This window comes from Cyphomyrmex costatus, unplaced genomic scaffold (assembly GCF_001594065.2).
Source record: "Cyphomyrmex costatus isolate MS0001 unplaced genomic scaffold, Ccosl1.0 scaffold11, whole genome shotgun sequence".
In the NCBI taxonomy this organism is placed as follows: Eukaryota; Metazoa; Arthropoda; class Insecta; order Hymenoptera; family Formicidae; genus Cyphomyrmex; species Cyphomyrmex costatus.
Window position 1 is genome coordinate 273,451 of NW_017275063.1, and position 26,918 is coordinate 300,368.

At 33.3% G+C, this 26,918-nt stretch overlaps 3 protein-coding genes across 3 annotated transcripts in view; 2 read left to right on the forward strand and 1 right to left on the reverse strand.

The window, feature by feature from the left end:
• Positions 1-1,059: 1,059 nt before the first annotated feature.
• Positions 1,060-1,787, forward strand: LOC108775919 (cytochrome c oxidase assembly protein COX19). Its single transcript, XM_018542385.1, has one exon. It carries the CDS (start codon positions 1,215-1,217, stop codon positions 1,476-1,478), a length of 264 nt encoding a protein of 87 aa, XP_018397887.1. The 5' UTR covers positions 1,060-1,214; the 3' UTR covers positions 1,479-1,787.
• A 300-nt stretch (positions 1,788-2,087) lies between these two features.
• Positions 2,088-3,790, forward strand: Ppcdc (phosphopantothenoylcysteine decarboxylase). The gene is made up of 2 exons (XM_018542367.1): positions 2,088-2,513; positions 3,047-3,790. The coding sequence occupies exons 1-2, from the start codon at positions 2,088-2,090 to the stop codon at positions 3,209-3,211; spliced, it is 591 nt and encodes a 196-aa protein (XP_018397869.1). The 3' UTR covers positions 3,212-3,790.
• Positions 3,791-5,373: 1,583 nt separating this feature from the next.
• Mmp2 (Matrix metalloproteinase 2) overlaps positions 5,374-26,918 on the reverse strand; it is an 88,848-nt gene continuing 67,303 nt past the window's right edge. The window contains exons 5-9 of the mRNA XM_018542481.1: positions 8,130-8,524; positions 7,408-7,706; positions 7,041-7,144; positions 6,249-6,513; positions 5,374-5,776 (exon numbers count right to left, since the gene is read on the reverse strand). Of these exons, the coding sequence (XP_018397983.1) occupies positions 6,257-6,513; positions 7,041-7,144; positions 7,408-7,706; positions 8,130-8,524 (1,055 nt within the window). The 3' untranslated portion in view covers positions 5,374-5,776; positions 6,249-6,256. The remainder of the gene's footprint in view (positions 5,777-6,248; positions 6,514-7,040; positions 7,145-7,407; positions 7,707-8,129; positions 8,525-26,918) is intronic.

The window sequence follows — 26,918 nt, forward strand, 5'->3', positions numbered from 1 at the left end:
TTTGTTAACAGCTTCTTGCCCACAATGTCAACTATAACGATTGATATCTTACTCGGCCGAATTTGATCGATAATACTGCAGTTTTGGTGATCCTACTGAAAAATTAAAACTTTCACGAATAGAAGTATATAAGGAGTTCCAGGATTTGCGGGAGCATATTCTACACGTGAAAATAGGAGAAAAATATTATATGTGTGTGAAGTTTGGCTAGAAATACCTACTGAATATAATCTTATTCATGCGCAGGTTGAAATGATACTAAATCATTTAAAAATATTAAATATGATTTGAATAAATAATACGGAATAAACATGTTCGACCTTTCATTTTTTGCACAAAAAATCCGTTGCTTCTTAGTTCATGTTTTCAATATTTGTTCATAAATTTGCAAGAAAGCACTTCTAGCCAACATTATTTATAATAATATTTATACATTTACAACATATTTATAACATATTTATTATAAACATTATTTATTATAACATTTTTATCTTATTTCCATTTGTAAAATATGCTGCTGCAGTTTATTTGTTAAATCCTATATAGATTAAAGAAATATTGCTTATAAATGTATCAATATATATAAAAGTAGCATTAGTATATATCTAATATTATCATATGCATATATATTTATTAAGTTTTAATTCTTATTACAAAAAATATTATTGCGTAATATATTATTAATATTATTATAAAAGATTGCTTCTCTAAAATTCTTTGCATCATTGCACGATAATGGAGCAAGGATACTGACTGTATATCTTCTAAATAAAAATAACAATGTTATAGTCACTAACAGAGTTGGCAACGTAAATTTATAAAAATAACACGCTATCGTTACTATTACTTTTCGTAAAAGGTAAATCATGTTGCTACAGAAATATATATTAAATGCAGATTCAAAGTTAGCGCAAATCCCACATTGTCACGTGGGTCGCGTTTAGTTTGCTATCTTAAGAGCCAGAGATAGGCGGCGCTGAAATCCTCTTGTTCTCCAGGGGTCCGAGGGGCGGGCAAGGGCTGCGCCGCTGCGTTCGATGAATTTGGTTAGGAGGGAGGATGACGGAGAAGTGTAGATCGATGTTGGATCACGGCCAGCCAAGATGGCGAACTGCCGTGGAGGCTGAAGAGACCTTGCTCGTTCTAAGTGTTTCATCGTACGAGGTGTTCGCGCATTCTCGTATGATTTCAGCGCGTTCGTGAAGTGGCGTAGTATGTCCTCGTACACGTTCTCGCAGAGGCTGTTCACGCCAACGCCGCCGGAACGCGGCAGCTTCCCGCTGGACCATGAAGGCCGTTGCAAGAGCACCATGATCAGGTACATGCGCTGCCTAAACGAAAACCGCAGTCAGAACACGATGTGTCGCGACATCGCCAAGGAGTATCTCGGCTGCCGCATGGACCACGACCTGATGGCGCGCGAGGATTGGTCCAAGCTCGGCTTCACTGATGAGATCAAGGGTGCCAAGGAGACGTAACGTCGATATCGTCTACGAGTTAGTCGATACCCCCTGTCTCTCCCAGATAAGAGGGATCGTATCCTTGTCGTCGTCGTTATCATTGTCGTCTTGAGTCTCTTCGAGAGTGCCTGGTATACTTTGTCTAATCGGTGCTCTTGAAACTGTCGATGTAAATAAGATGCCGTAACTATGATTCGGTGATTCAGTGTGTTCAAGCGATTATACGCACTGCCAGCCAAGTGTAACAAGGACTTCCTCTCAGTGTTGAGAAAAAATAACAATAAGAACAATAGGTTATATAAAAAAAGACCAAGAGAGAAGGAGAGAGAGAGACAGAGAAATTAAATAATATTAAAATCTCGCGTATCTATCTTTTATTTTCATAAGAAAGAAAATTGTAAATTCCGTTACATCATCCGATACTCATTGGATCGGGTTTCTTGAGCTTTAATGTAGAGGCATTCTTGTAGCTTGTTATGCGGCTGGATTGTGTTACAACTCAAGTGGCCTAAGAGAATAAATATCCCTTAAATAGAGAGTTCTGAGATATTTATTACGTTGAAAACTGAATCTATCAGGCTTCGAATAGACTTACATAGAACAGAAGGTAACTCAAAGGTAAAGAAAATGGCAAGTTCCTCCAGGAAAAGAGTATTGATAGGTTGCACTGGTAGTGTAGCCACGATCAAGCTGCCCCAACTAGTGGAAATGCTGCGACAGAATAATCTGGAGGTAAGGGTGGTTGTGACGGAGAGAGCCAAACACTTCCTGAAGGATGCTCAGCTGCCATCCGACATCCAAATCTTATCTGACACAGTGGAGTGGGCTGCCTGGCAGGATCGTGGTGATCCAGTGCTGCACATAGACCTGGTGAAATGGGCGGATATATTCGTGATAGCACCGTTGGATGCTAACACCCTGGGCAAGATTGCAAGTGGCATATGCGATAACATTGTTACGTGTGTGGCACGTGCATGGGATCCTTCAAAGCCACTTCTTTTCTGCCCAGCTATGAACACCAGAATGTGGGAGCATCCAATTACAATGCCTCAAGTAAGATGGAATAGTATTTAAAATTAAGTTAAGAGAAAGCAGTGTCAAAAATATTCTTTAAAACAGCTAACTAGATAAAATACACGATTCTTTCTATATTAATTTTTAATATAAATGGGACAGTAATCGCATATGTATATTACATAAGTAATATAAATTTAATTAAAGTATATTACATAAATAATTTAAATTTAATTAAGTTTAATTTTTACAGATTATATAAAATTTATTGAAAATCAACAATTTTATACGAATGAAAGTATTAAAAAGAGAGTGATCTTAGTAAAAAGATGTAAAGAACAAGGGCTAAACTATGTAATTAAACTACATAATTTTAACCAAATGACAATTTTTATTTACAAACAATTGTATATTTTAACGAATTTTTTGGCTCGTAGCCCTTTTTCTTTTTCATTAGTTTTAAATTTATTGAGCCTTATTACAAATAAATTATAATTAAATTTATTTTTTCTTCTATGTAGGTTTTTTTAAAATGAAAACAGCAATATATATAGATTTTTATGTTTTTTTAGGTATCACTGCTTAAGTCCTGGGGCTATAAAGAAGTGCACTGCGTATCCAAGACATTGATGTGTGGTGATGTGGGCATGGGTGCTATGGCCGAGGTAGACTCAATCGTACGGTCCACTCTGCGAGCCTTGAATCCCTGGATAGATCAGTCAGATTTGTGTCCCTAGCAGCGGCTGAGATCGGCCTCCTCGTGCGAACCTCGTCGACGACCTCGCGAGTATCGATGAAGTTCTGTCACGTCGAGAGCGCGATTTCTAAAGGATCTCCAAAGATGCACTATGGTGCGATTCGAACATACGCTTAATAAGATATATGCTAATGTCGCTTATCTCTAACAAAAAATTGGGACGAGCCTAAGGCCTCAATCTGTTAGGCCGTATATGGATTATATAGTCAAAAGTTTACGTTTATTAGTGAAAATATCTATAATTTTTTTGTTGAGTTATGTTGTTCATCGAGAAGTTTATTCTTTTGCTCTTGTAGAATGAATCATGTCATCGTGAAATCATTGTTAGTTAGGACCTAAGCTACACGAATAACGAAATTTAAACTTGAACGCATCATGGTCGTCATATCCTTTGCTGAACTTGGAATAAATCAACCATGAGGAACAAACGAAATAACAATATTTTGTCTGTCCAGTTGGCGTAATGCGATGTATAAAAATGCTGTAAAGAGAAGGAAAAAATTCTGTTGACATATCCTAAAGTTGATCCGCTGAAATGTACAATGCTTTTGTTAAATATATGAACAATATATATGTATATATAAATGATAAATGTACAAGATGTTCTTGCTTTCTTCATTTTGGTATTTTTCAGTGATGCGTATACAAAGCTACATTGGAAATTTTCTGCAGCATGTCAAGTTGAACGTGTTCGGTAAAATCACTTTATTTTCGTATATACACAAATAAAGCACGAACTGACAATATATAAAATATGTATAGAGCATATAATCGCCACATTACATTAATTTTCTCTTAAGTTTGGAATAAACAAAAGATTGGGAGTTTTCGCCTCGTAGTAAAGCTTGCGAGACGCATCACTTCGATGCGTTTGCTTCTCCGTAACAAACATATACTCAACTAGAAGACAAAGTCATCTAGTTAATCGAAAAAACAAATACAATATACATTTATACTATTTGTTTTCGTTTCGATGCTGCGCGCTTCACGGACATATAGTACACTCTGCAATACGCGCGACTTATACACTATTATATAATTATACAAAACATGTTCATTATATATATGTATGTATATACAGAGGTGTATGTTGGGAATACAAATACTATAAATTTCGCAGAGAAAACTCGCGATACGCGATATTAAAGTTGCAGTCAATTTTTTTGCAAAAATTTAATTAGCAACCACTTACACCTTTTACTTACAATTTTTTATTATTTCAATTCCCTTAGTTACTGAAGCTTTAGCATTTATAAAATTCTATTGAACTGAGATCCACTCAGGATTAAATGTGGAGTAAGATTTCGTTATTTATTTCCACACACTTGAGACCTCTATTCACTTAAAAATCATTAGTATATCGTGCTAGGAAGAAATTAGCTTAAAATAAATCACGAAGTACGCTCGTAAAATTTATGTAAATATCTCAGATACACCGGCGCTCTGTATATAAATTTGCGAAATTAATTCTGTTCTACTTCTTTGATATTACACTAACTACTTGATCGCGCGCGGTATATAAATATCACAGTTTACAAAACTGGTGACACTGCGTTTTGCTCGTGTCCTCTTTTGCTAAATTATACGGTATTAATAATAATTAATACAATATTTATATAAAATATGCTTTGTCGGAATCGACTAATTTTATCGTTTTGAGATTGTTGATTCGACAATCCACTAATAAGCGCGTCACGATTTATGGAAGGACGTTCACGGAATTTCTTGGTCCTTGGGAGGGATATATATGACTGAGGATCCCTATCTCAATTTATAAATCTGCAAAAAGAGCATCGAAAAATTGGATGGATTTTCGGCAGTGATAAAGTTCATAAATTATCGCAAAATTATCTGTGAAATACTCTCAAAGAAATCTTGGTTTCTTTCGCATTTTCGAGGACCCGTCGCTCATCCGTTATATGATATAAAAAAGTTACGTCTTAAGTTAATTACTTTGTATGTAAATGCGGTCATGTAAAATGCAGTATACAAAAATATGCTCCTGCGCAACATGATGGCGGAATCTATTCCAGGATTGATGATATGGACTTAAGTCACACATTCTTTGTAAGAGAAAATTAAATGTCAATACAATTTTATCATCGATATAAAAAAATAAGTAAAAGATATACAGAAAAAATGTTTCCTCGTAATATCGTATATTTTAAAATGTTATAATTCATCGTCTCTCTCAGTCATTTCATATATCTTCGAAAACGTAGTTTCGTGACTTAGTTCGATATCATTCTTGGAGCTTCGTTTGTACTGCTATCGCGATCTCTCCATCGGAAGGCTCAACGACGAAATCGATTCCGTTAGCTATGATCCATCCGTGCCGCAGGCATTTCTTTGAAATTCCAACCGATGTATACGAACAGTTGGTTGGTCTTCCATCTCCTGTGTTTGCCGATCTGTCGACGTCCGCGCTTTAAGAATCCGGTTGACTTTCTGGTATTCGTATTTCGCACGAGAAATTCTCATATGAGGTACAAAATGCTCCCCGTCGTACATTATCAGCTGGAAGGGACATGTAATGTTATATAATCTGAAAGCACAAGACAAAAAAACATGAGAGCGATTGTTCTCTGACTTTTAAATGCTTGATTTAAACGCATTAAAAATTTAACTAATGTTTATTCGGACCATGTAAAATTTTGTAAAATTTTATAAATGTAATAATATATATAATTCTATTTATATATAATTATATATATAAACAAAGTTACACAAATGATACTCAGGGCTCGGTTTTAAATAATTAAAAAAATGTATTAAATTCTACATCTCATTAAATTATTTGTACTAATTGCGTATAGGTATAATTTTCATTTTATAATGATTACATATTTTATGATATCTTCTTAAATTATGAATTAATATCTATTTAATAGATACCTATCTAATAGATAGAATTAATGTCATCTATGTTAGAAATATCATAAAGTTTCTTTTTTAATTATATCACTTTTTAAAAATTAATAAATATATATGTACATGTAATAGTAATAAATAATTACCTCCATTTTTACACGTATATTATCCTCATCACTAAACTCGCTGCAATCATGGCAAATATCAACGTAATTTTTCCTATGGCGACAGTGGCGGAAGCCGAGACGATGCTCGACTTCCTGGGTAGGTTAGTCTCTATGTCGTTGGTCTCCACTTCCGGAGAACAACCCATCCAGACCGGGGCCGACAATTTTTGTTTCTCATGCGCAACCCTCATTCTGAGATCGTCAAACTCCCAAAAACCCTTGCCTTTGAAGAAGTATGTCTTGCCTGTAGAAAAGAAGAAAACATTACGATAGAGAATCGATAAATAATGTTACACGTAGAAAATTATTTAAAAAACATTAGAAAAATCAGGAATTTAAATAAAAATTGTGTAAAATATTAAGAAACTATACATAGTTGCTTATTATCTCTTTCTTGTAGAAATATATATTATTTCTGTTAAAAAGGACTAATAAGAGTCTGATAAATTTAACAAGTTGAAACATGTAATGTTAATTAAAGTAAAGTTTATTCTTTGTTTGTAGCATCTTTTTTTTTTTTGAGAAAGTGTTTCTACTTATCAAACTCTTATTAGTCCTTTTGTATTACATAATTGTTATTTTTAAATTGAGAGTATTGTACTTAACTATTATTTCAAAAATGTATTATATTTGGCGTTACAAGTAATTTAAATTTATTTATACATATATAAATATATATAATAAATTGTTTGAATAAAGTAAATATTTAAGTAACTGTATTTATAATAAAGTAATTTTTTTCGAGAATGTCAGTTTTTAAAATTTATATACCATTTTTCCATTGGAAAACGGCATCGATGTCATTGCCAACGCCGGCGAACATGCTCATATCTCTGGGATAATCAAGTTCCACATAATTAACAGATTCGTCGAACCTACGGGGCAGAAGATTAAATCGGAGAATTAAATTTTATTTATGTATGAAAAAGAGTATAGAAGTCCAACGTGAATCGGATTACAAGTGTACAAATTTCATTATATGTCCGAAGAGATATGAAACGCATTTCAATTCAGATTATTTTTCATTTAATATCAAACAAAAATTGTTCAATAATTGAGAGTCTCGAATTATAACAAACTCTAATCTGTAATAAGTGAGGGAGTACAAATTCGACTTGAAAAATTACGATTCAATCACCTCCAATACATGGAGCCACTGAAGAAGTAGGTCCTGCCGTTGTGACCCCACACCATGGCGCCGTCAATCTTCTTCAAGGAAGCTGGCAAGCCCAGATATGTAAGTGGTTTTGGATAACCCGGTTCCAGATTGTTGGCATTGAAGACATAGTACTCGCGACCAATGAAGAAAACTATTTTCTTATCCGGTCGCTCATACACGGCGTCCACATGATCGATGCCCGATGGCAGATTGAATAACCTCGTGATCTCCGCCGGATATCCTTCATAGATCCCGTGATCGCCTATTCGCCATAAATACTGCAATGCGAATTCAAGCAGAGAATTCTTTAGTATACAGATTCTAACACTATTAGTTAGGTATTATGTTCCTCACAAATTATAAAAAAATATGTCGCACACATAATTTAAAATATTTTAACTGTCAAATATATAAACATACATGTATCTAATAATTAGTTATTTTAAACGTAATATCTTGATTTTAAATATTGACAATATAAATATGCAAATTATTCTATTTTATACCTAGAAATAAAAAAAAGATAAAATGCTAGGCGCTCATTCTTTTGCTCTTAGAAAGTAGATATCGAGATACTTTTCCTTGCAATAAAGAGAAATAATGTAGCTTCTAAAGGGCTCATTATTATATCGTTCCGAGATACAACAAGAAGTTTCTCATAATTTTTTATTATCCTCTTTTTTTTAAATTTGGTTGCTTACTCGTCCTTTGAAGATGAAAACCTCTCTGCGGATGATACTGATAGCGTCGTAGCTCGTGTCGCATTTGTCGGGCACGTCGTCCCGCTGTGGTGGAGTCCATCGATGTCTAAACCTCGGTGTGGGCCTCATCGTTGTCGTTGTCGTCGTCGTCGTCGTCGTTGACCATGTCGTGTGATGTCGATGGGGTTTGTGCGGCCAATAGTCGGGTTTCTGTGGATAACGACCTGGTTGTCGAGGTCTGCCGTCATCCGGATAGTGATTGGGTCTGGTGGGCCTCGTCCTCCAAGGCCTATATGTCGTCGTCGACGTCGTCGTCGTAGTCGTTGGTGGGGTTGGTTGCTCTGGTGGTAGTGGACCACCTGGTATATTGCCCCACAGTTTGCCTTCAGGAGCACCTAAAAAATAATTATTGTTCGTTTATTTCGTCTCTCCTCTCTTTCGTTCATTAAATTTATAAGTCTGTCAAAATTAAAATTCGTAAGTGTGCGAGATTAATCTATTTGAAATAACTGATAATTAAAAACATAATTATAATTTAGTCTGCAGAATTTATTGAAATATTTTTTTTGTCAACGATAGCTCATCGGGACACGTAGAACAAAAATTGAAGAAGATTGTAAATTAGTAATTAATTTATTAAAAATTTTAAGTGTAGTACATTATTGTACTATATGGTATAAAAATACATATATTTAAAAATTGTGAAATATAAATGACGTTAAAATTTCGTTATTTATCATAACTTTACGTTCATATTTTATAATAAATAATAAAAATATTCTCAAGTATACATTCACTTATAAATATAATAGTATCGTGATATTTGATTGCAAAATCATAACGCAACATACCTACCTATATCTATAAGAATTAATATAACGCAATACAAAGCAAAAATTTGTTGCAAGCACAAAATTGATGCGAAGGAGGAATCTCCGTTTTTCCAAGAGAATTTTCCGAGTTGGTACGGTCTGTAAATGTGATACAATCGGCATTGCTTATCAACACGAATACATCTCTACGTATTCGAGCCCGATTCATTTGGAAAAGATGAGCACGCGCTAATGCAAAGGCATGCAAAAAGAGCTGATTCCGTTCTTTACATCCGCGCGCGATGAATTCATCCCGTCGTCTTTCAGGTCGGTCGATCTTTCTCTCATGAAAAGAAATTCCAGGTTGGTTGATATCAGATAATTGTAAAATGAAACATGTCTGCAAAAAGTGCAGTCGCTATAAAAACAGAAACTAAATTCATCGTCGAACATTGTACTAGCATAATTGCAGCAATATTATACGGGGAAATATTTTAATCAGCAGATCCATCGTCTTTTTCCGTTCATTACTCATACTATTGAAAAGAATATAAAAGTTTATCTAATAGTACACATAAAATCTTGAAATATAAAAAATGCTTCTCGCAAATTTTATTTTTTACAACGCACATATCTGGCAATTGTTGAAAGAAAGAAGCAGTACAAGATATCGTATATATGTATATGTTAAAACAATTGAGACAGAACAATTTACTTTAAGCATCAATTTCTCCTATTATGATTGTCCTAAAGTATCATTACTGCGATTTTAATTTAATTTGTTTATTTGCAATCGAAACTATTTGTCAACTTCAGGCGGGCGCATTTTTCCTTTGCCAATAAATGCCTACATGCTTTCGATGAGAATCGCGAGTCGATTAAATAAAATACATTTGCAATTCGTCGAAACGCTATTGACTCTCACTGATATATACAAGCATTATTTTATTTTGTACGATTGACAATAGAGAGGAAGAACGGAGCGGAGATGGCTATTAAAATGTCTCTTCGCGCACAGAGGTTGATTTAGTACCACAGAATTTTCGATTTACTCCAAGGAAAGTGAATTTCCCGATATCACGTACGAACGTATTATACTATATTGATATGGCAATCGTATCAATATTTGTATTATTTTTATAATTTTCTTTTCCGTTTTTTGTTAACAAAAAAGATAACTACATAAATTCCTTTAACTGTGATGAGCTTAAACGGAGATTCGGTATGTCATAATAAGTCACTGCATTCCAATCGATGTTTGATCTCACGATTGACATGTATTCGATTTAACGACAGGCAAACGCGATGAGAAAGCATATAATGTAATTAATTAGTATTTGAAGTCTGCATATTCAATCGTTAGATAAAAGTTATGCATTAATACAATGCACTTTAATTTCATTAATCAGAAATAGTTTTAAAAAAACGAAGAAAAAGAGTCGATTAATCTCCTATGGATAAGCTCAATGCCCTATATTCAAGGCTGAGCATGTATTCAAAATACTTCTATAATAAAAAACAGTATTTATAAATTGTATTTTATATTATGTATTTCAACAATGCAAATATTTTGTATTTTGAACATTATGGGAATATGTAAAAATATTTTATATTATATATATATTTCAGTATTATTAAACGAAAGATCGAAAGTATTTTATATTTTATATTTCAAATATTATTAAGATTGACAGTCAGTGTTATTATTTGAATTACAAAGTACAATTTTTCGATTTTAAATATGTAATACTTTCAGGTGCTATGCGAAATACAAAACACAAAATGTATTTTTATTGCAAAATCTATGTTTTACTATAAATAAAAATATTTCAAATACATGCCCAGCCCATGCATATATCTATATATTTGTGTCAAGTACATATATTTATAAAAGAAAATGAAAGAAACGAGACATTTATATGTAGATATGTAAATCATGTTCGCGTTGCATTCGAGGAAAAAACATTTTGCCAAAGGTAATACTTCGTAATACCAAATTGCCATCGTAGAGCAATAAACTTCTTGATGACAAATGCGTACAGTTAAAATTCGGTTTTATCGTGATCACGTAACGCGTTTTATATTTCTACGTCCTTTCCTTTCTCGATATGTTGTATCAACGCGCTCGTTAATTCCGCTCGGCCATGACCACACAGCCAACACCAGATTGACAGAATTGGCGAAATTACGAGTGGGTTCACGAGCCAGATCTTCCATGTAACGTAGATGCAAGCGCACAGCAACGGTTTCACTCGATTTTCCCTCGTGTACAGCATTACATACGTACAACACCAACGCGTACAAAATTTACGTTATCGATCGTTCATGTGAATTGGCATTAAATGTAACTCGTATCGGAGGACGCTGATCGAATAGATGAAGCAATAAACGCGGTTTACGCCATAAATACGCGAGTTAAATATAAGTGAGATAAGTGAAACGGCAAATGACAAAAAAATTAAAAATCACTTTGGGCGATCTACAATTTGCGCGACAAAATTGAATTTTAAATGCGAGTTTATAAAGATGTAATTTTAAATACACAAAAAAAGTTTATATATGTAAAAAGAATGTGTTAAGAGAAAATAATGTAGGTATGTAAAATTACAAAATTCTATCTCATGTAAGTCGTTCTTAAGTAGTTCTTTTACATATTGATAAAGATTTAATATTTTTTATGTATCCTGCAGTGTAAAATAGTAATTTATATTAAAGACGAACTATATCTATATGAAATATTATTATATATCTAAAAGTATCATCGTATAAAGAGACTTTATCGGGCAATCTTTATACCACATTTATCATTTATTAAAGAATTTAATAAAATCATAATACATGCAACGAAATCAGTAATAACAAAATAATAAAAAGACATATAATAATTTTGAAGCGTTTCTCAAATATTCAAGAATATAAAAAAAAAATTTTTTTTAATACAAAAATATAGGAGACATTTTCAAATTCTTACACGTTTTTTATGTAAATTTTTTAAAAATATATTTGTTGGGAAAAATGTGCACGTGTATTTAAAAAAAAAATGCAGAGTTTGAAAGGATCAAATTTCAACCCTTTTTGTGAGCAACTATGTACTATTAGCATAGAAATTTATGCGGTAAATCGGCCGGAGCTTATCGAACAGTATGACAATGCGATAGCTCGCACGATGTAGGTGCACGATTCTGCAGTCAAATGATAATTAATATTCGCCAGTGACCTACCAATTAGCGTAATCTAGACTGCGGAAGAGAGACGAGAGAGATAAAGAGAGACATATAGAATGAGGAAACCACCAGTTCCTGAACACCGAATCTAATCTTGACTCCCGGCCGTCGATGCAATTACAATGACGCGCTCGATAATTGCCGCTACCTTCGTACTTTCCAATATTCTAACTCTCTCTCTCTCTCTCTATCGAGTTCTCCTTTATCAGCCGCAAGCAATCTTTTCGTCACGCCGAGTAATTTCCGATTATAATAAAGAAGTTAGCCACCTTCCTCTCTCTCTCCGTCGTCGCCGTTTACCTTCAACTTTATTACGTTAATTTGAGTAAAGATAAAGTTATTTTCGCGAAACTGGGAAAACGATCTTCGACCCGTAGATATTAAGTTTTTAAATTTTTAAGCATTTTCGGATATGACTTGATATATTCACAATTTTAAATTCAATTTTACGCAAAACGAAATTCTTGTTTAATAATTTAATTTAAGCAAAGATATGGAGATGACGTACGTGTTACTTGCAATTTTTAATTTAGTTTTCATTTCATGAACACGGCACCTGATATTTATAATTTTATTCTCGCAAGGGAAGGAAGAGAGAGAGAATCGCAGATTTTATTTTCATAGTACGAAGCACCTTATTCTCTAAAAGCCGCATTCAAGCGAATCTGAACGATCGTGTGTTAATGCAGCAAGTGAGAAGTTATGATTCTTCGAAATCAAACATGACCTAAATGCGTCGACGAATCTAACTTGGTGCCAGTTAGAAAATAAACGCGAATGGGAAATACAATAACGATAATGATTATGTTGCGAACGTACAATATAAACGAATATGATACAGCTATGTGTCGTTTAAAAATGTATCTTTATCAAATCTTGTGACTTTTCTTTCAGGTTTATACTTGGAAGGAATGTTTTCGACCGACTTGAAAGTGTAACGCTGAAATTTATTATCACGAGTGCGCACGGAGTATATTGCGCGTGTAATAAAAATAAAGGGAAACAACATCTTTCTTTATGGCATCATAAGCTCGCTACGAGCTAGCTAATGTAAAAAAACTCCGACGGAACAAGAAGTACTTCTATTTAATGCGGCTCAAAACGCTTTCGGACAAATGTTTTCCGTTTTTTTTTTCTCGGGCTGAATGAATTATTACTGAACTTATAATTACTATTGTCAATATTGCGCATTCATTATTCTAAATTACAGTTGAACTTGTATACTGCATCATCCGCAATTTTTAAGTATTTTAATGATATCTGGGAGAGACAGAGAGACGGAGGGAGGGGGATAAATTTGAGATTAGAGCTGATATTTATATAGTCGGTTTTTACATTTGAGACCGTCTTAAGTACAGTCTTAAGATTATAAATCAATCAGATCCGTATTAGTATCTTAAGATAAGAACCTCTTAAAATAAGAACCAACTATGTTGGCCTTACATAGGAATGTAATGGATAAAATCGAAAATAATTGGTACCAATAAAAACGAAAATATTTTAAACATAGAATGCACGAACGTTAGATGTATCAGTTTCCAATGCTACAAACATTCCAGGAGCTTTTCCAAGAAAAATATAACAAATTAATTAAAACACGATTAAATAATCCAATAAACTCGTTGAAAATTAATGAAAAATAGTTAAACAAAGCGGGAGAACACAAGAGAAATAAAACGGATTTTATTAAATTGAACGATTTGATATGTTAATACAGCAATACGGAACGAAGCCATTTCATACGTACGTCACGTAATTTAATATTGACGGTAGGTCGAAAGATTGAAAAGAATTCGCCGAAGAAAGCGAATCTCTTTTTCTCACAGTCGTGGATTGAAAAGTTAGAGAGAGCTTTGCGGGTAACGTGCTTCGGCGAAACGCGCGAGCTTATACGCGAACGTAAAGGAGAAAAATGTATTTTGGTCCGTCCTTCATTATCCCTGACAAAGGCATTTTCGTACGTTCCACAGAAAGTGGTTTTACAGCATTGATTCACTGGGCCCCTCGTTAACTTCCTGGAATTTCTCACGGGAAATACAGACTGAAAAAAATCTGCGGATTCCGCAGCTCGATGGTTTAAAGACTTACGAGATTAAATTTTGAAACGCCGCTGGTCAAAACGATTATATCGCAATACAGTCCGATCCGATTTCTTCCAACCTTGATGTATTTATGAGAGCAAAACAAGAAAAATGCGATTACAATTGGAAAAACTAATAAAAGAAGAAACTTTTCGGAAATATGTAGAAATGTTAGAATCAGTTAATGAATTATTAATAATAGTAATTTTATTATATTAAAAAAAATAGTTTTTAATTATATGTATATATAATAATTATAATTTCATAATTATGACTTTTTAGAATTTTTATAGTTTATTAAATAGATGGTTATTTTAGATTTTTATAGATTTTTATAATTATTCTTAAATAATTTCAACTGTAATTATCTTAATTTTACATCTCATTACGCTTCGCTTTAAAATATAATTTTTCAAATTTCTATCTATTAATATATTATATAAATTTACGTATAATTTACTTCATTAATTTTTGTTCGTTACACAAATTTTCATTTAAATTTATAAAGATGGTATGACTTCCCGATAATCCAACGGATGCGCAATCAACGGAATCGTTGTTGAGCACCGTTTGCTTCAAACGAGAAGCAGAGAAATATCTCAAAGAGTGAAAAGAAAACGGAGATGGAGGCTTCAGGCCATTCAGATTGATAGATCATCAAGCCCTTTCGTCAAATAGAGCAATCGAGAAGAAAAGGGAAGAAAAGAAAGGGAGCGAGGATGAGATATATATATATATATATACATATGTATTACGGTTTGTTTGCCGCAAGAAAACTGTTGTAGCTCGGGCCTCATTTATAGCGCTTTGATGAAGTGGTGAAAATATCTATTCTCACGATTTCGTCTCGATATTCCATTCGTAAATCGATTTCGCGAAATCGTGGTTCAATTCTTCGGGGACACACGGTTGCAAATAGGATGCGAATTTTTCGTAAAAATATTCTCAGAGAAGTTTTTCCTCAAAAATATCTACCGTTTCGACTACACCAGACTACCATTGAGTTCCTATCGAACGTATCGTATATTACTACGTGATAATTCATTTATCGTCCAACTTTGCTTTTGTAACATAGTATTTGTTCGACATTCGAGCGCTCTTTTATTTATTTTTGTTAGCGATGAGAGTTTGTTAATAATTCTCCTTGTAGCAATGTTATTCTATATTGGTATTTTGCATTTTCCATCACGTTTTCAATTTAATTTTAAAAAATCTTTTATAATATTTTTATATAACGTGTTCTCTAATCGCAGGAGCGTGGCAAATAAATACTTTTATATTTACTACTAAGATTTAACGATTATTGTCTAAATCAAATTAATAAAAAATATGATTTGAATGTATTGACAATTTTTATGAATAAAATTCTTTTTCTGTGTATGTCGGATCTGTTCTGAACAACTCGACAATACGAAATTACCTCCGGTAACCAAAGTTTGATTTAAGACCAAAGTACCCAAAATTACTTGACATCAAAACAACCCCATAATAGGCTTAACAACCAGATCCAATTTATGGCGGGCAAAGGAGATATATTGCATCGAGAAAACAGCTGCGAGGAGCATACCAACTAGCAGGAAAGAGACGTTAATTCTCGCGCGCGAGCGTCTAAAGGCAGCCGAGAGTTAAACACCTAAGGGAGCTTGTGAACTTAACTCTCTCTTATATAAACAGGCCAGACCTTGCTAACACGGTTATGCAAGTATGTATTTTTATTTACATATTTAATTTTTATGCTTTTATACATCGTTTTAATCCTCGATTACAGTAACAAGTTATTTAAATCCGAAAGAAAAATTTTGAATGAATGATACAATCTATAGAATTGGTATAATGAGATTTTAAATTGTAAAAGAAATCTTCCTCAATTAATAGCCGTAAGGTGAAAGTTCAGTTATATTTTCTACTTCAAGCACTTTAGAACTTAAGTGTAGTTTTCATAGCGGTAATTAAAAATTAATATACTTTAAACTTATACTTATATAATATCTTTACTTCAAACACAGGACGCTGTAGAACTTAGGTGTAGTTTTTATAGCTAAAGTTAAGAGTTAATATACAATACCTCAAACTTTAACTCAATATCATAAATAATAAAACAGATACGTATAACAATTTACATGATTGAAAAGTATCTCGCAATTTAATTTTCGCTGCTTCGTAGAAGTACATCATTGAAATTTATTCGCTTCCGTTTTATACTTATTTTTGAATGTAATTGAAATACGAAAAAAAAAACATTCAATTTTCTTGCCAGTTTAAAAAAAAATGTTAATAAAGTAAAGAAAAAGGAACAATCGAAAGTATAGACGTGGGAAATCAGCTAGCAATAATTGTAAATCAGAACGTAATTACAATTTGTGGCAGGGTAACGAGATAAAAAGTTAAACACGGACCCTCAGTAAAACGAGACACACGACCTCGCACTTTCCCTTAGTCTATCGACGTGATGTATACCGTCGACACGCACACTCCCACATAAACCACCGACCGGACCGGGAACTATCGCAATTCCGTCCGTAAAACCCCCGTACCAATAACCTTTGCCCTCGTGCCTGGAATAAAATAAACCATGCCACACTATGGTTGGAAACCATTTTTCGATTTTGACCTCCACACTGCGAGCTTCGGCCGTATTTCGCATCCAGATCGAATGTTTTCTTCGACTTTGTAGACTATAAAATACGGCAACACATCCTTTCATCCCTTTCATCCTTTTTCCCCCGATTCAAACGCGCGGTTCAATCTCGCTTCAAAATTCAAGTTAACTTTATTCCAATTCGTTTTTGCAAATAAAGTCCGTTTTTTTCATTCTAATGTCAAATATTTGGAGTAAAAAGTTGGAGATATAAACATTTTATATTTAAATTTTAATTACAATTTTACAAAATCAAGAATTCTTAAATAAATTTATATAAATCATCTTTAATATATTTAAAAAATATATATAAATAGATTGCAAGGAATGCCATATAAATTAAATTTGAATAATTTCAGAAGGAAAGGAAAACCTACATGAATTTTTATAAAAATACTGAGTAAATAAAATTTAAATAATTTTTAAAGGAAAAAATATATTTTCCCTTAAAAAAAAAACCAAGGGTTCAATAATTTCTCTTGTTTGTTCATATACAGCGCAATAAACTTCTGGTTGAATTGTTGTTGTTGTTGCTGTAACAGCTGGGAAGTAGGAAAAATTATCTCGTGTTCAACAATCGTTTGAGTTTTTCGCTTTTGGGCGTCTACCGTGCAGCCGGTGCGGCACCGGCCTGTACGTGGATATCGTAAAAGTTTGTAGCTTTCCGACTAACTTCTTTCCGTCTACGTTGCAACTCGTTTTCCGTCCTCTTTTTTATCCCTTGGGATTCGAGAGGGCGAGATTAAGAAGTCCATCGGGGAAACTCGCGAGAGTTCGCAACGAACATAGATTACCGCTCGGCCGTATCGAGATAAAGAAACACTATGAGTGAAATACAAAGAGAGGTGTTTGGAGCTAGTCACAAGATATGTCGATAAGTATAATTGGCCGATCGAAAAGAAATACCTCACGTTTGTCGAATGTTACGTTATTTATCAACGCGAACTTTTATTACCGTTTGCACTTACGAAATTAAACTGCATGCAATGTCTCAACAGAAATCTGTTTCTCTTCTCACTCTTTCTCTCTCTTCTTATATTTATATTTTTTTCTCTATCTTTTTCCTCTCTAGTAACAAAAAGAAATGGCGTATTAATGTAATTAAGTCGTGATCGTTTATCGTTTATTGTTTTCGAATTGTTTATCATTTTCAAACAAAATTACGAAAATACCATCGTATTAATTAAATCCAATAATTCCTATCTCGTACAAAACAAATAACACGTACCTTTTGTGTTGACTTTTAATTTTTTATGGAACGTTAAACTCTTTCATAAATTAAATTAATTTGAATTTTAAATTCCTTATTCCCGCCTCGTCATAAATCCAAATTATATTTTTGATTTTAGAAGCATTTTATTGAAAAAGCAAGCGTACTCCTATTATTGCCGCATAATTAAAATGCCTTTTTTAAAGAAGTTAAAATTACAGTATATCTTATGTTTTCACGTTGCTGAGAATAAAAATCCATGAACGAGTGTAACGAAAACGCGAAGCAAAAAATTTCACAGAAAAGCCAAATCATCAAATGGGTTAACGAGGAGTTTTCGTCGGAACAGACGTAGGGAGAGGTACAATAATTGAAGGATCCAAATGATACTTTGATGATCGCATTCTTCTCACGGGTTTTTTTCATTGGAAATGTTTTTTCATTGGAAGTGTGCTTCTTCAACACGCACCCCCGCGGAAGCGTATTTGTCTTCCCTCCCTCTGCAGACAGTGGAGTGCTATAACGATGATAATAAAACGCGCGCGCACATATGTGTGAGAGAGAGAGAGAGAGAGAGAGAGAGAGGGGGGGGAGAAGTGAAATAGAATAGGGTTTATTGCGTGTTCTGGAAATAGTTCTTTTCCGTGAAATATAAAAATAGGAATATAGAAAATAATAATGAGAGGAAAATAGATGAAAGTACACGAAGTTGATGAAAGTACATGAATGTTGCTCGATGTCCAGTTGTTATTAAAAAATAAGATATTGATTTGATTTAATTTGATTTTTTAAAAATAATATAGTTGTAAAAATATACATATATACTCGATGAAAATAAGTTGAATCGTGAACTAAAAGTCATTTAGGAGCTCTAAACTGTACTTTTAGATGCTGTAAACTGTATTTAAAAGCAAGTTTTCTTTCATTTTACCATAAAAAAAAAGCTATTAAAAATAACCAGAAATGTTATTTTTGGTCCATTTTACTTCAATTTTTACTTAAAATCCTGACGCTACGCAAATTGTACCAATAACATCGTGTCCAGTGCAAAAAACATTTCTAGAATATTTATGACATGACACTTTAGAGAAAATTGGTTGCTGAACAGTGTCATTTACAGAAGCATGTTTTATTAATTTACAATAATATAATATTATGTATAATTGAGTGCAAATAAATCCAGTGAAATCACAGTTCTAAAAAGAAAAAAATTGATTAAACAATTTTCTCTCGAAACAACTTTTTTTTCTCTTTTGCACGATTTAATTATCATAAAAGCATGATCGATGATGCGAATGTTGTGACTGATATAAGAATAAAATTACAATCTATTTGCTCAGATTCAGGTTGTACACGCATTTTTCTTTCTCCATGCTCGAGAAAAGGAGAGCAGATGAAAAGAAAAGCGGATGTGCTTTTCGGGGAAACAAGCGGATCGCGTTTTCGCGTAATCCGACGGAAAAGAATGAAGCTCGGAGGTAATGGGGAGAGACTACTCGCCTTCATCCCTTGAAGGCGCGGCGCGGCGGGACGAAACGGCCGACGTGTCGGAAACATCCGCTCGCTGGTTCAGAGGAAGAAAAACGAAAAACGGAGCAAAACCGACGATGCCGCAATGAAAAGCGAAGGGAAGAATTCGGGCGCGAATCTCATTGCGCAATGGGAATGCAAGCAGAAAGTGTAGACTGAAGAAATAGATTCCGTGGAAATGCAACTATCCGCGAGATTTTACTCGAGGAAGAAATCGAAAATTCCATAGACAAATGTTACAACTAACAAATGCGTAGATAAATTTGTACAATTAAATTCTGTAGATATATAATTATTAAATTTTGAAAAATAGACAAAAATTCTTGTATATATAATTCTATAAATAATTCTTCTAGAACAGAAGTAGCCAATTTTTCGTGTAAAATATAATTATGGAAGTTTTAAATCATTGATGTGTCATTGTACTATACAGAACGCCTTCACGTGTTGTTAGTGACATGCATGTCGCGAATTGGCCACTCCTGATTCTGGATCTTTTCGATCATTTATATAAAATATTTTCCATATTCTTTCTATATCATTGTAAAAATATAATTGTGATAATATAAATAATACTTTTATTTTCTTTTGCCTCTCAATATTAGTTTCACAAAAAAATTGATACAGATAATTATTTTGATTATATTTATATATACAATATATATGTATAATAAAGCAAAATTCTTTTATTTTTATAATATTTAAACAAATCTCGTTTTAAACTATCTTGATATTCTTCGTTGCCGAATATCTTTTACACGCCGAAAAAGCACTTTAGCTTATCGCTGATCGTGTAAACACGGCGAGACGGAGCTTTATTTACTATCGCCGCGGCGCCGGCCAAGGCGGCTCCAGATCATAAAATATAAAGAGCAGAGTAACATCAGTATCACCACAGAAAACATTAGGATTTTAATAACACAGTATTTTGATTTCTCTCTATTTCAGTGCAAAAAGCAGTCCATATTCGCTACAATTCAACTACGTCGAGCTGTCTGCCAAAGATCCACGATTCCAAGTTTATTGAATGCGTTTAAATGTCAGCTTTTTATACGCTGTCTATACCACCCGCTTGTATTATTCAATATAGAAAAATATATGCTACAAGATATGCAAAAGATATCGCAATTTCTATCATGTCATTTATCATTATAAGAATTTCTTTGCGACTATCCTATTTCCTCTCGAGATGTAATGGAGCTTTCAAAATAAATCAACTGTATCTCGCGAAGGAAGTCGATTCCAGATCTGTAGAATGCGTTAAACTTTCGGAATTTAAATGCAAGTCGCCGCAATTCGTTGTGATTTCATCTGATCGGAGATATTAGCGAGTTGACGGAGACGCTGTCGCCATAGTAAAGTACTACCGTCGCACGAAGCGACAGCAAGAATTCGTTCAGGCAAGCGAGTCAGCTGTGCATACGCGCTACTACGTGCGTAGTATGCGTGACCTATCTCACTCTCCTCTCCCACTCTTGCCCGCAAAGCCTCATTCATAAATCGAACGCGCGCGCATAATTCTGCAAATGTAAAAGCCGCAGATTTTTTTTCAAAGACACAAAAAATGGACTGCGCGATTCGTGTGCCAAAATAGTCGATAAAAGTAAGAGAGAGGGACCGTGGAAGATGACCAATCTCTATCCATTCAACGGTGTAATGGAAGAGAAAATGAGAGGAAGATTGGCAGTCTTCCACGATCCCTTTCTCTTATTTATTGTCAACCACGTTTGAATGAAACTTAGATAGGGATCGCGCAGTTCATTTTCTATGTCTTTGAATTTTACATAACGTTGCCCAACGCGTAAAGCATGAAGCATAAAAAAATCAACAGTCCATCAGCGTTAAGATGGCTTCCAGCTTTCGAAAGAATTAACTCTCACATGGGTTCAGAGTCCTTCGTTTCATATTCCAATTTATAGATTCTCTGATCTTATAATATTTCTACGCGATAAGTCAACTACTTTTTACTTGAGCTTCAAATCTTAAGAAATTGACCAACCATTAGGTTTGTTTTTTATTCTTGCATTAAAGCTAGAAATTTCTTTCTCGCTTTCGCTAAATATCAAACATACATCTATCTTATTTTAAGAGTTTCAAGAGTGTATACTAATCCTAATTCAGACATAGACCTATAATTAAATGTGAGAAGAATAATCAATTAATCAATAATTAGTCAATTTCTTTATAGAAAGACCATTATGCCTTATGCAAAAATTTGTGCTGCAGCTATAATTTTGAGAAAAATTAACATAGTGACATGCATGTGCGAGGATGGAGGGTAAATCGGAATTGTATAGTTATGCCTCTACTCGCGTCCTTTACGGATGCAATTATCAAATTTTCAGTTGCAGTGTATTACACAAAAATTGAGAAATTTTCGATCGGCGGTTTTTCTAATTGATTAACGCGATCATTCTCAAACAAAGCAAATTTATTCAATAAGAGAAACGTGTAGACATGCAAAATATATTTTTATTATACATTTAACGATTGACATGTATACGAAAAAAACGTGCAATAAAAATTGTTAAATTTCCTGAGAATTTTGTACGCAAAGGCAAGTAATTTATTTTTCTTGTATTATTTTTTAACAGTTATTACTTTATTATTATTAATAATACATTTTTGAAATACCGATTTCGCCACAAAAAATACTTATGTATATATAAATTGAAAAAACTTTGTAAACAAGCAATTTTAGTGTGATAACTGGAGCATGGAGCAAAACTGGGCATATCGGATTAGAAGTTACTGGAGTGTACAAGGTAGAATCTTTCTTCTCACCTCGTGGAAATTCTCTCAAGTTGCGGAGTCCATCTGTAATTTACGCTTTGCTATTGTTCACCAAGAGTAGAAAACACTTTCTATTTATAATTTAAGAAGATGGGTGACTCTTTCGCTGTAACGCAAAATGTTGTTGCTCTTGTCAGTTCCACAATAATATTTCTTTTTTTTTTCCCCACGTTTATTTGTCCTTGCATATAACACCATGTAATTTTTACTGCGTTGCACGTAGTTAAAATATTGATGCCGTAAACAATTGAAACGGAAATACAAGACGCGAACGAGTTCCGGCCAAAAATAAAACTCGAAGACGCAGGATCGTCATGAACGTGATCGACGATGCGTTCTATTTTAGGATTCCTTTCGCACAGTTCGCAGTTTCCATGTCCTGAGAATATCTTTTTAGATTCGCGTATGCAAGTACAACCAATCGTAAATATTTTATGTAACGCACGTACCACATATTTTATTGCTCTTTTACAAAAGATACACCAATCAATTTTTATTTCCATGTAGAACTATCGTGCGTTTTATGATTACAAAAATGAACGATTCTCTGAAAAGCCAATCAGCTTTTCCTATTTCACAAGAAATTAAGCATGCAATCTACTTTCAAATAATTATATGAATAAGACCTGTCTTTCTTTTATTCATATACAAAGGTTAAAGCAAAGTTTTTTGTGATATATTATAATAATATTATTATTTTCTTAATATTATTGCATATTTAATGTAATTTGTGTTAAAAATTCAATTAAAATTAAACAGTTAAGTTTAATTAAATTAAATTAGTTAAATTAAATTTATATCTCTAATATTTTATAATTGCTTATATATTTGAAACTAACAATCTTCCTTCTTTTCTTCTTGCTTTCGTTTCTCAATCTTGTTCGAGAACGGTATTTCGTAATATCGCGCCAATTTCCACTACCACGATGCTCCGACATGCTGCTGGTTGCAGCAGCGGCGTTACGACCGCGGACTACAACCAATGGCGTCAGTGAGACAAAAATGAACAAAAACGATGTGCGAGAGCTTCTCGCTTTAGGTTGATCGTCAGTCTGTCCAAACTAAAATCTACGTTTATGATTCAAACTGCACACCAGTCATAAAAATGACATTGCGCGTTATACGAGTCTCAAAATGGCGACGAGTAGCTTTCTCTACGAGCAACACTCCGAAGATGCACAGGAGATATCTGATGTGTAAAATTTAAATCGCATGTGTGTGGATATCCTACTCGATGTGTGTAAATCTGTATGTACGTGTGCGCGCGTGCGCAATATCTCGATAGATATAATCTGGGAACGATATACTTGATGGATCAATAACGATATATTCGTATAACGATATTCAATACGATTTTATCAGTTATGATTCTACGATTCAATAGGAATTTAAAAAAACTAAATAATAGGGGAACAAACAGAAATAGAAGAAAGCAAAAATAAAAGAAGAAACATTGATAATGGTCGTAAATGGAATGATCAGAGATTGCGCAACAGTAGATTCTTCAATATAACGTTTATAAAAGCTGTAGCACAGACTTTTGCATAATGTATAACGCATAAGGCATAAGAGAATCCAAAGATCAGGGTCTTTTATTTTCATCTCCAGGATTGGATAATTTTGTTATAAATTACATGTTATTTATGCGATTTATGCGTTATGCAAAATTCCGTGCTGAAGTTTATAGAAATCGTAAATTATTTGTTGGCTTTTTTAAATGATTTCGACTAAACTTCGATCAATTAAATCGATGATCAACTTATTAAAAATAATATTTATATTATTTTATTATAACATGGTTAAAGTTAAAATTCTTTTTTGCATTTGATATATGAAAAGAAAGATGTAATTAAAAATAAATTGTATAAAAATTTGGCAGTAAACAATTCCGATAGATAACTTAATTATTGATTAAATTAATCGCAACTTAGTCGAAATCATTCTTAAATATCAAATTTGCTCAATCAAGGATATTGTTAACTGTCTACAAAATCAATTTCTTTTGTAAACGAAAATATACATCAATTTAATTATTTTATTATTATGAATTTTCAAATCATTATGTGTTTTAGTTCTCGTACTTCATAATTTCTATTCTCTAACATTAAATGCGTTCAAATCTAATCCACATAATTATTGGTGTTCTTTGTTTATAAATTTACTATTTAATTGCAGAATCGCAAACGATGTCACATAGATAAATGTAAAGATATTAAAAAAATTTTTTAAAAGATTAAAACACGAAATAACTTCTGTATCATCTCACACTCATCAATCCAAGTTTTCTGGAGATTGTTGGAAGAACACAGGCTTTATTCGGATAGACAAAGCTACTAGTTCGAACTGACGTCAACTAGCTCTTTCTTCAAATCGATCGCATAAGCCACAGAGGCCGGATCGATCGTTACCGCAGAGCGAATCGGAAACCAAACGATCACCCACGTTATTATTACATTCATTACCACCGATCAGAAAACCGACCATTTACGAAGTGAGAAGATAATTAATTGAAACGATATTTGTCAAAAATAAATCGATTGACAATACATATAATTTATACAAAGTTTATAGTTTTCATACAATTTTCTTATATTAATTCGCATTTCTTGAGTCTGTCTCTCAATTACATCTTAAGGTTTATTAATTTATCATATATGCCATATTTCTCAAATATGGCGCATAAAAGGGAAATAAAATTACTATTCACAAATTACTGTAAATCACAATTTTTGTAATTTTTTTTCTCCACTGATCGGCGCCCCCATGTCCTGGCGCTTCGGGCGATTACCTGGGTCGACCATTTACAGGCCATCTCTGTGCGATAACGTACAACTACCTTAAATGGAAAAACACGCAAAAGAATCTACGAAATTATTAAGCGCCCTGACACAATGGAGGAAATATTAACAATACGAATAAGATTTCAATCTATTAGAAACCGTATATTCCGGTATAATCGATTTCTAATTCTGATAGATTGAAACTTTAGGTTGTATTATTCATAGTTAATTCTTATATTTAAAATTGTCTCTATTGTTAAATATATCAGTCTTAAGATGTCATGAACCAATCAGAGAGCCGTATTAGCATCTTAAGACATTACTTAAGACATCTTAAAATGAGAACCTTGAATATCAGTCTTAATATTAATTTTTATTCCTAATATTTTCTCCATTGTGTGCAGAACACTTTATTTCGTTTCTCCTGAAATTGAATAAGCTATCTGATGACTGATCTCTACATCAATCATTAACTTCGAGATTTTCTGACATCATACGAGCACGGTGCTCCCTTTTTCAAGGGGTCGACGCATTCACATGTTATCGAAGGAGATAAAGGATCAACTGATCAAGTACGTGCGCTACCTTAACGTCAGCTGGGACGAGGTCTCGAAAATGTCAGAGAAGGCCAAGATTGTCTGGGAGGCAGCGATGGAGGAGCTGAAGGAAGACAATGTTAAGATAAAATATCTACAGATATACGTTCATCATCTTAATGTTACCATTCAAAAACTCAAGAAAATACTGAAAAACGATATAAATGAAAAAGAACTTTCTATTTCCCCATCAATGTTTTCCATTAAATTTGTATGTTTGTATTTAATAATAAAATGTTTTTAAAATCTGTAATCCTTGTAACTTTTTTGAATAATTATTACGACAAATTAATAAAAATATAAATTATGATCTTATAAATAATAAAATATCTCGTAATTTTTTTAATATATGATTTTAATTGTTTACTAACACGAAATTCCTTCTTCTGACATTAAATAATTTAAAACTAACTGATAATACATTTTTTTAATTTATACAGGCACATTTATAAGCCATTTTAGTGTTTATTAAATGTTGAATAATAATTTATTAAATATTAAATTATATAACGGTTTTTTTATTTCGCATCTAAGTTTATTATCGTTTTATAGTCGCGAAGAGATAGCAAGATGGGACATCCAAACGGTAGCGGAAGTACCACAATTACGTCGCAAATAAGATCCGTTCTCTATTTCTCTATTATGGCGAACGAGACTGAGCTGATTTCCGCTGTCGCGTTGTTTGCATTTGACAATGCGACTATACGAACAGAGAAACGCGCGGTGCAGCGAAAGCAAATGCGTTCATCGATGTCGGATCCTTTCAGGGAAGACAAATGCGAGTCCTCGTTCGCATTCGCGCTTTCTCCTCCCCGTGACAGAGGCACGCAGTGCGCGTAATACGTTTACCACCGACAGCAATCGGGGAAATGTACGGGACGAAACTGGGTAAACTAGAAATGGGAGGTCGCTACGCGAAAACGAAGAACGATGCGCTAGCGAGATAGTTGTATGAAGGATAAAAGCGGTAGATTTCTTTTATTCATTATTTTTGAATAAATCTTCTTGGTTAAAGGAGATTATATCAAAATATAATAAAAAATTAGAATAATAGTAATTCATACTGTTATTAATATTATAAGAAAATAATAATAATTTTTAGATTATTAAATATTATTTTAAAAA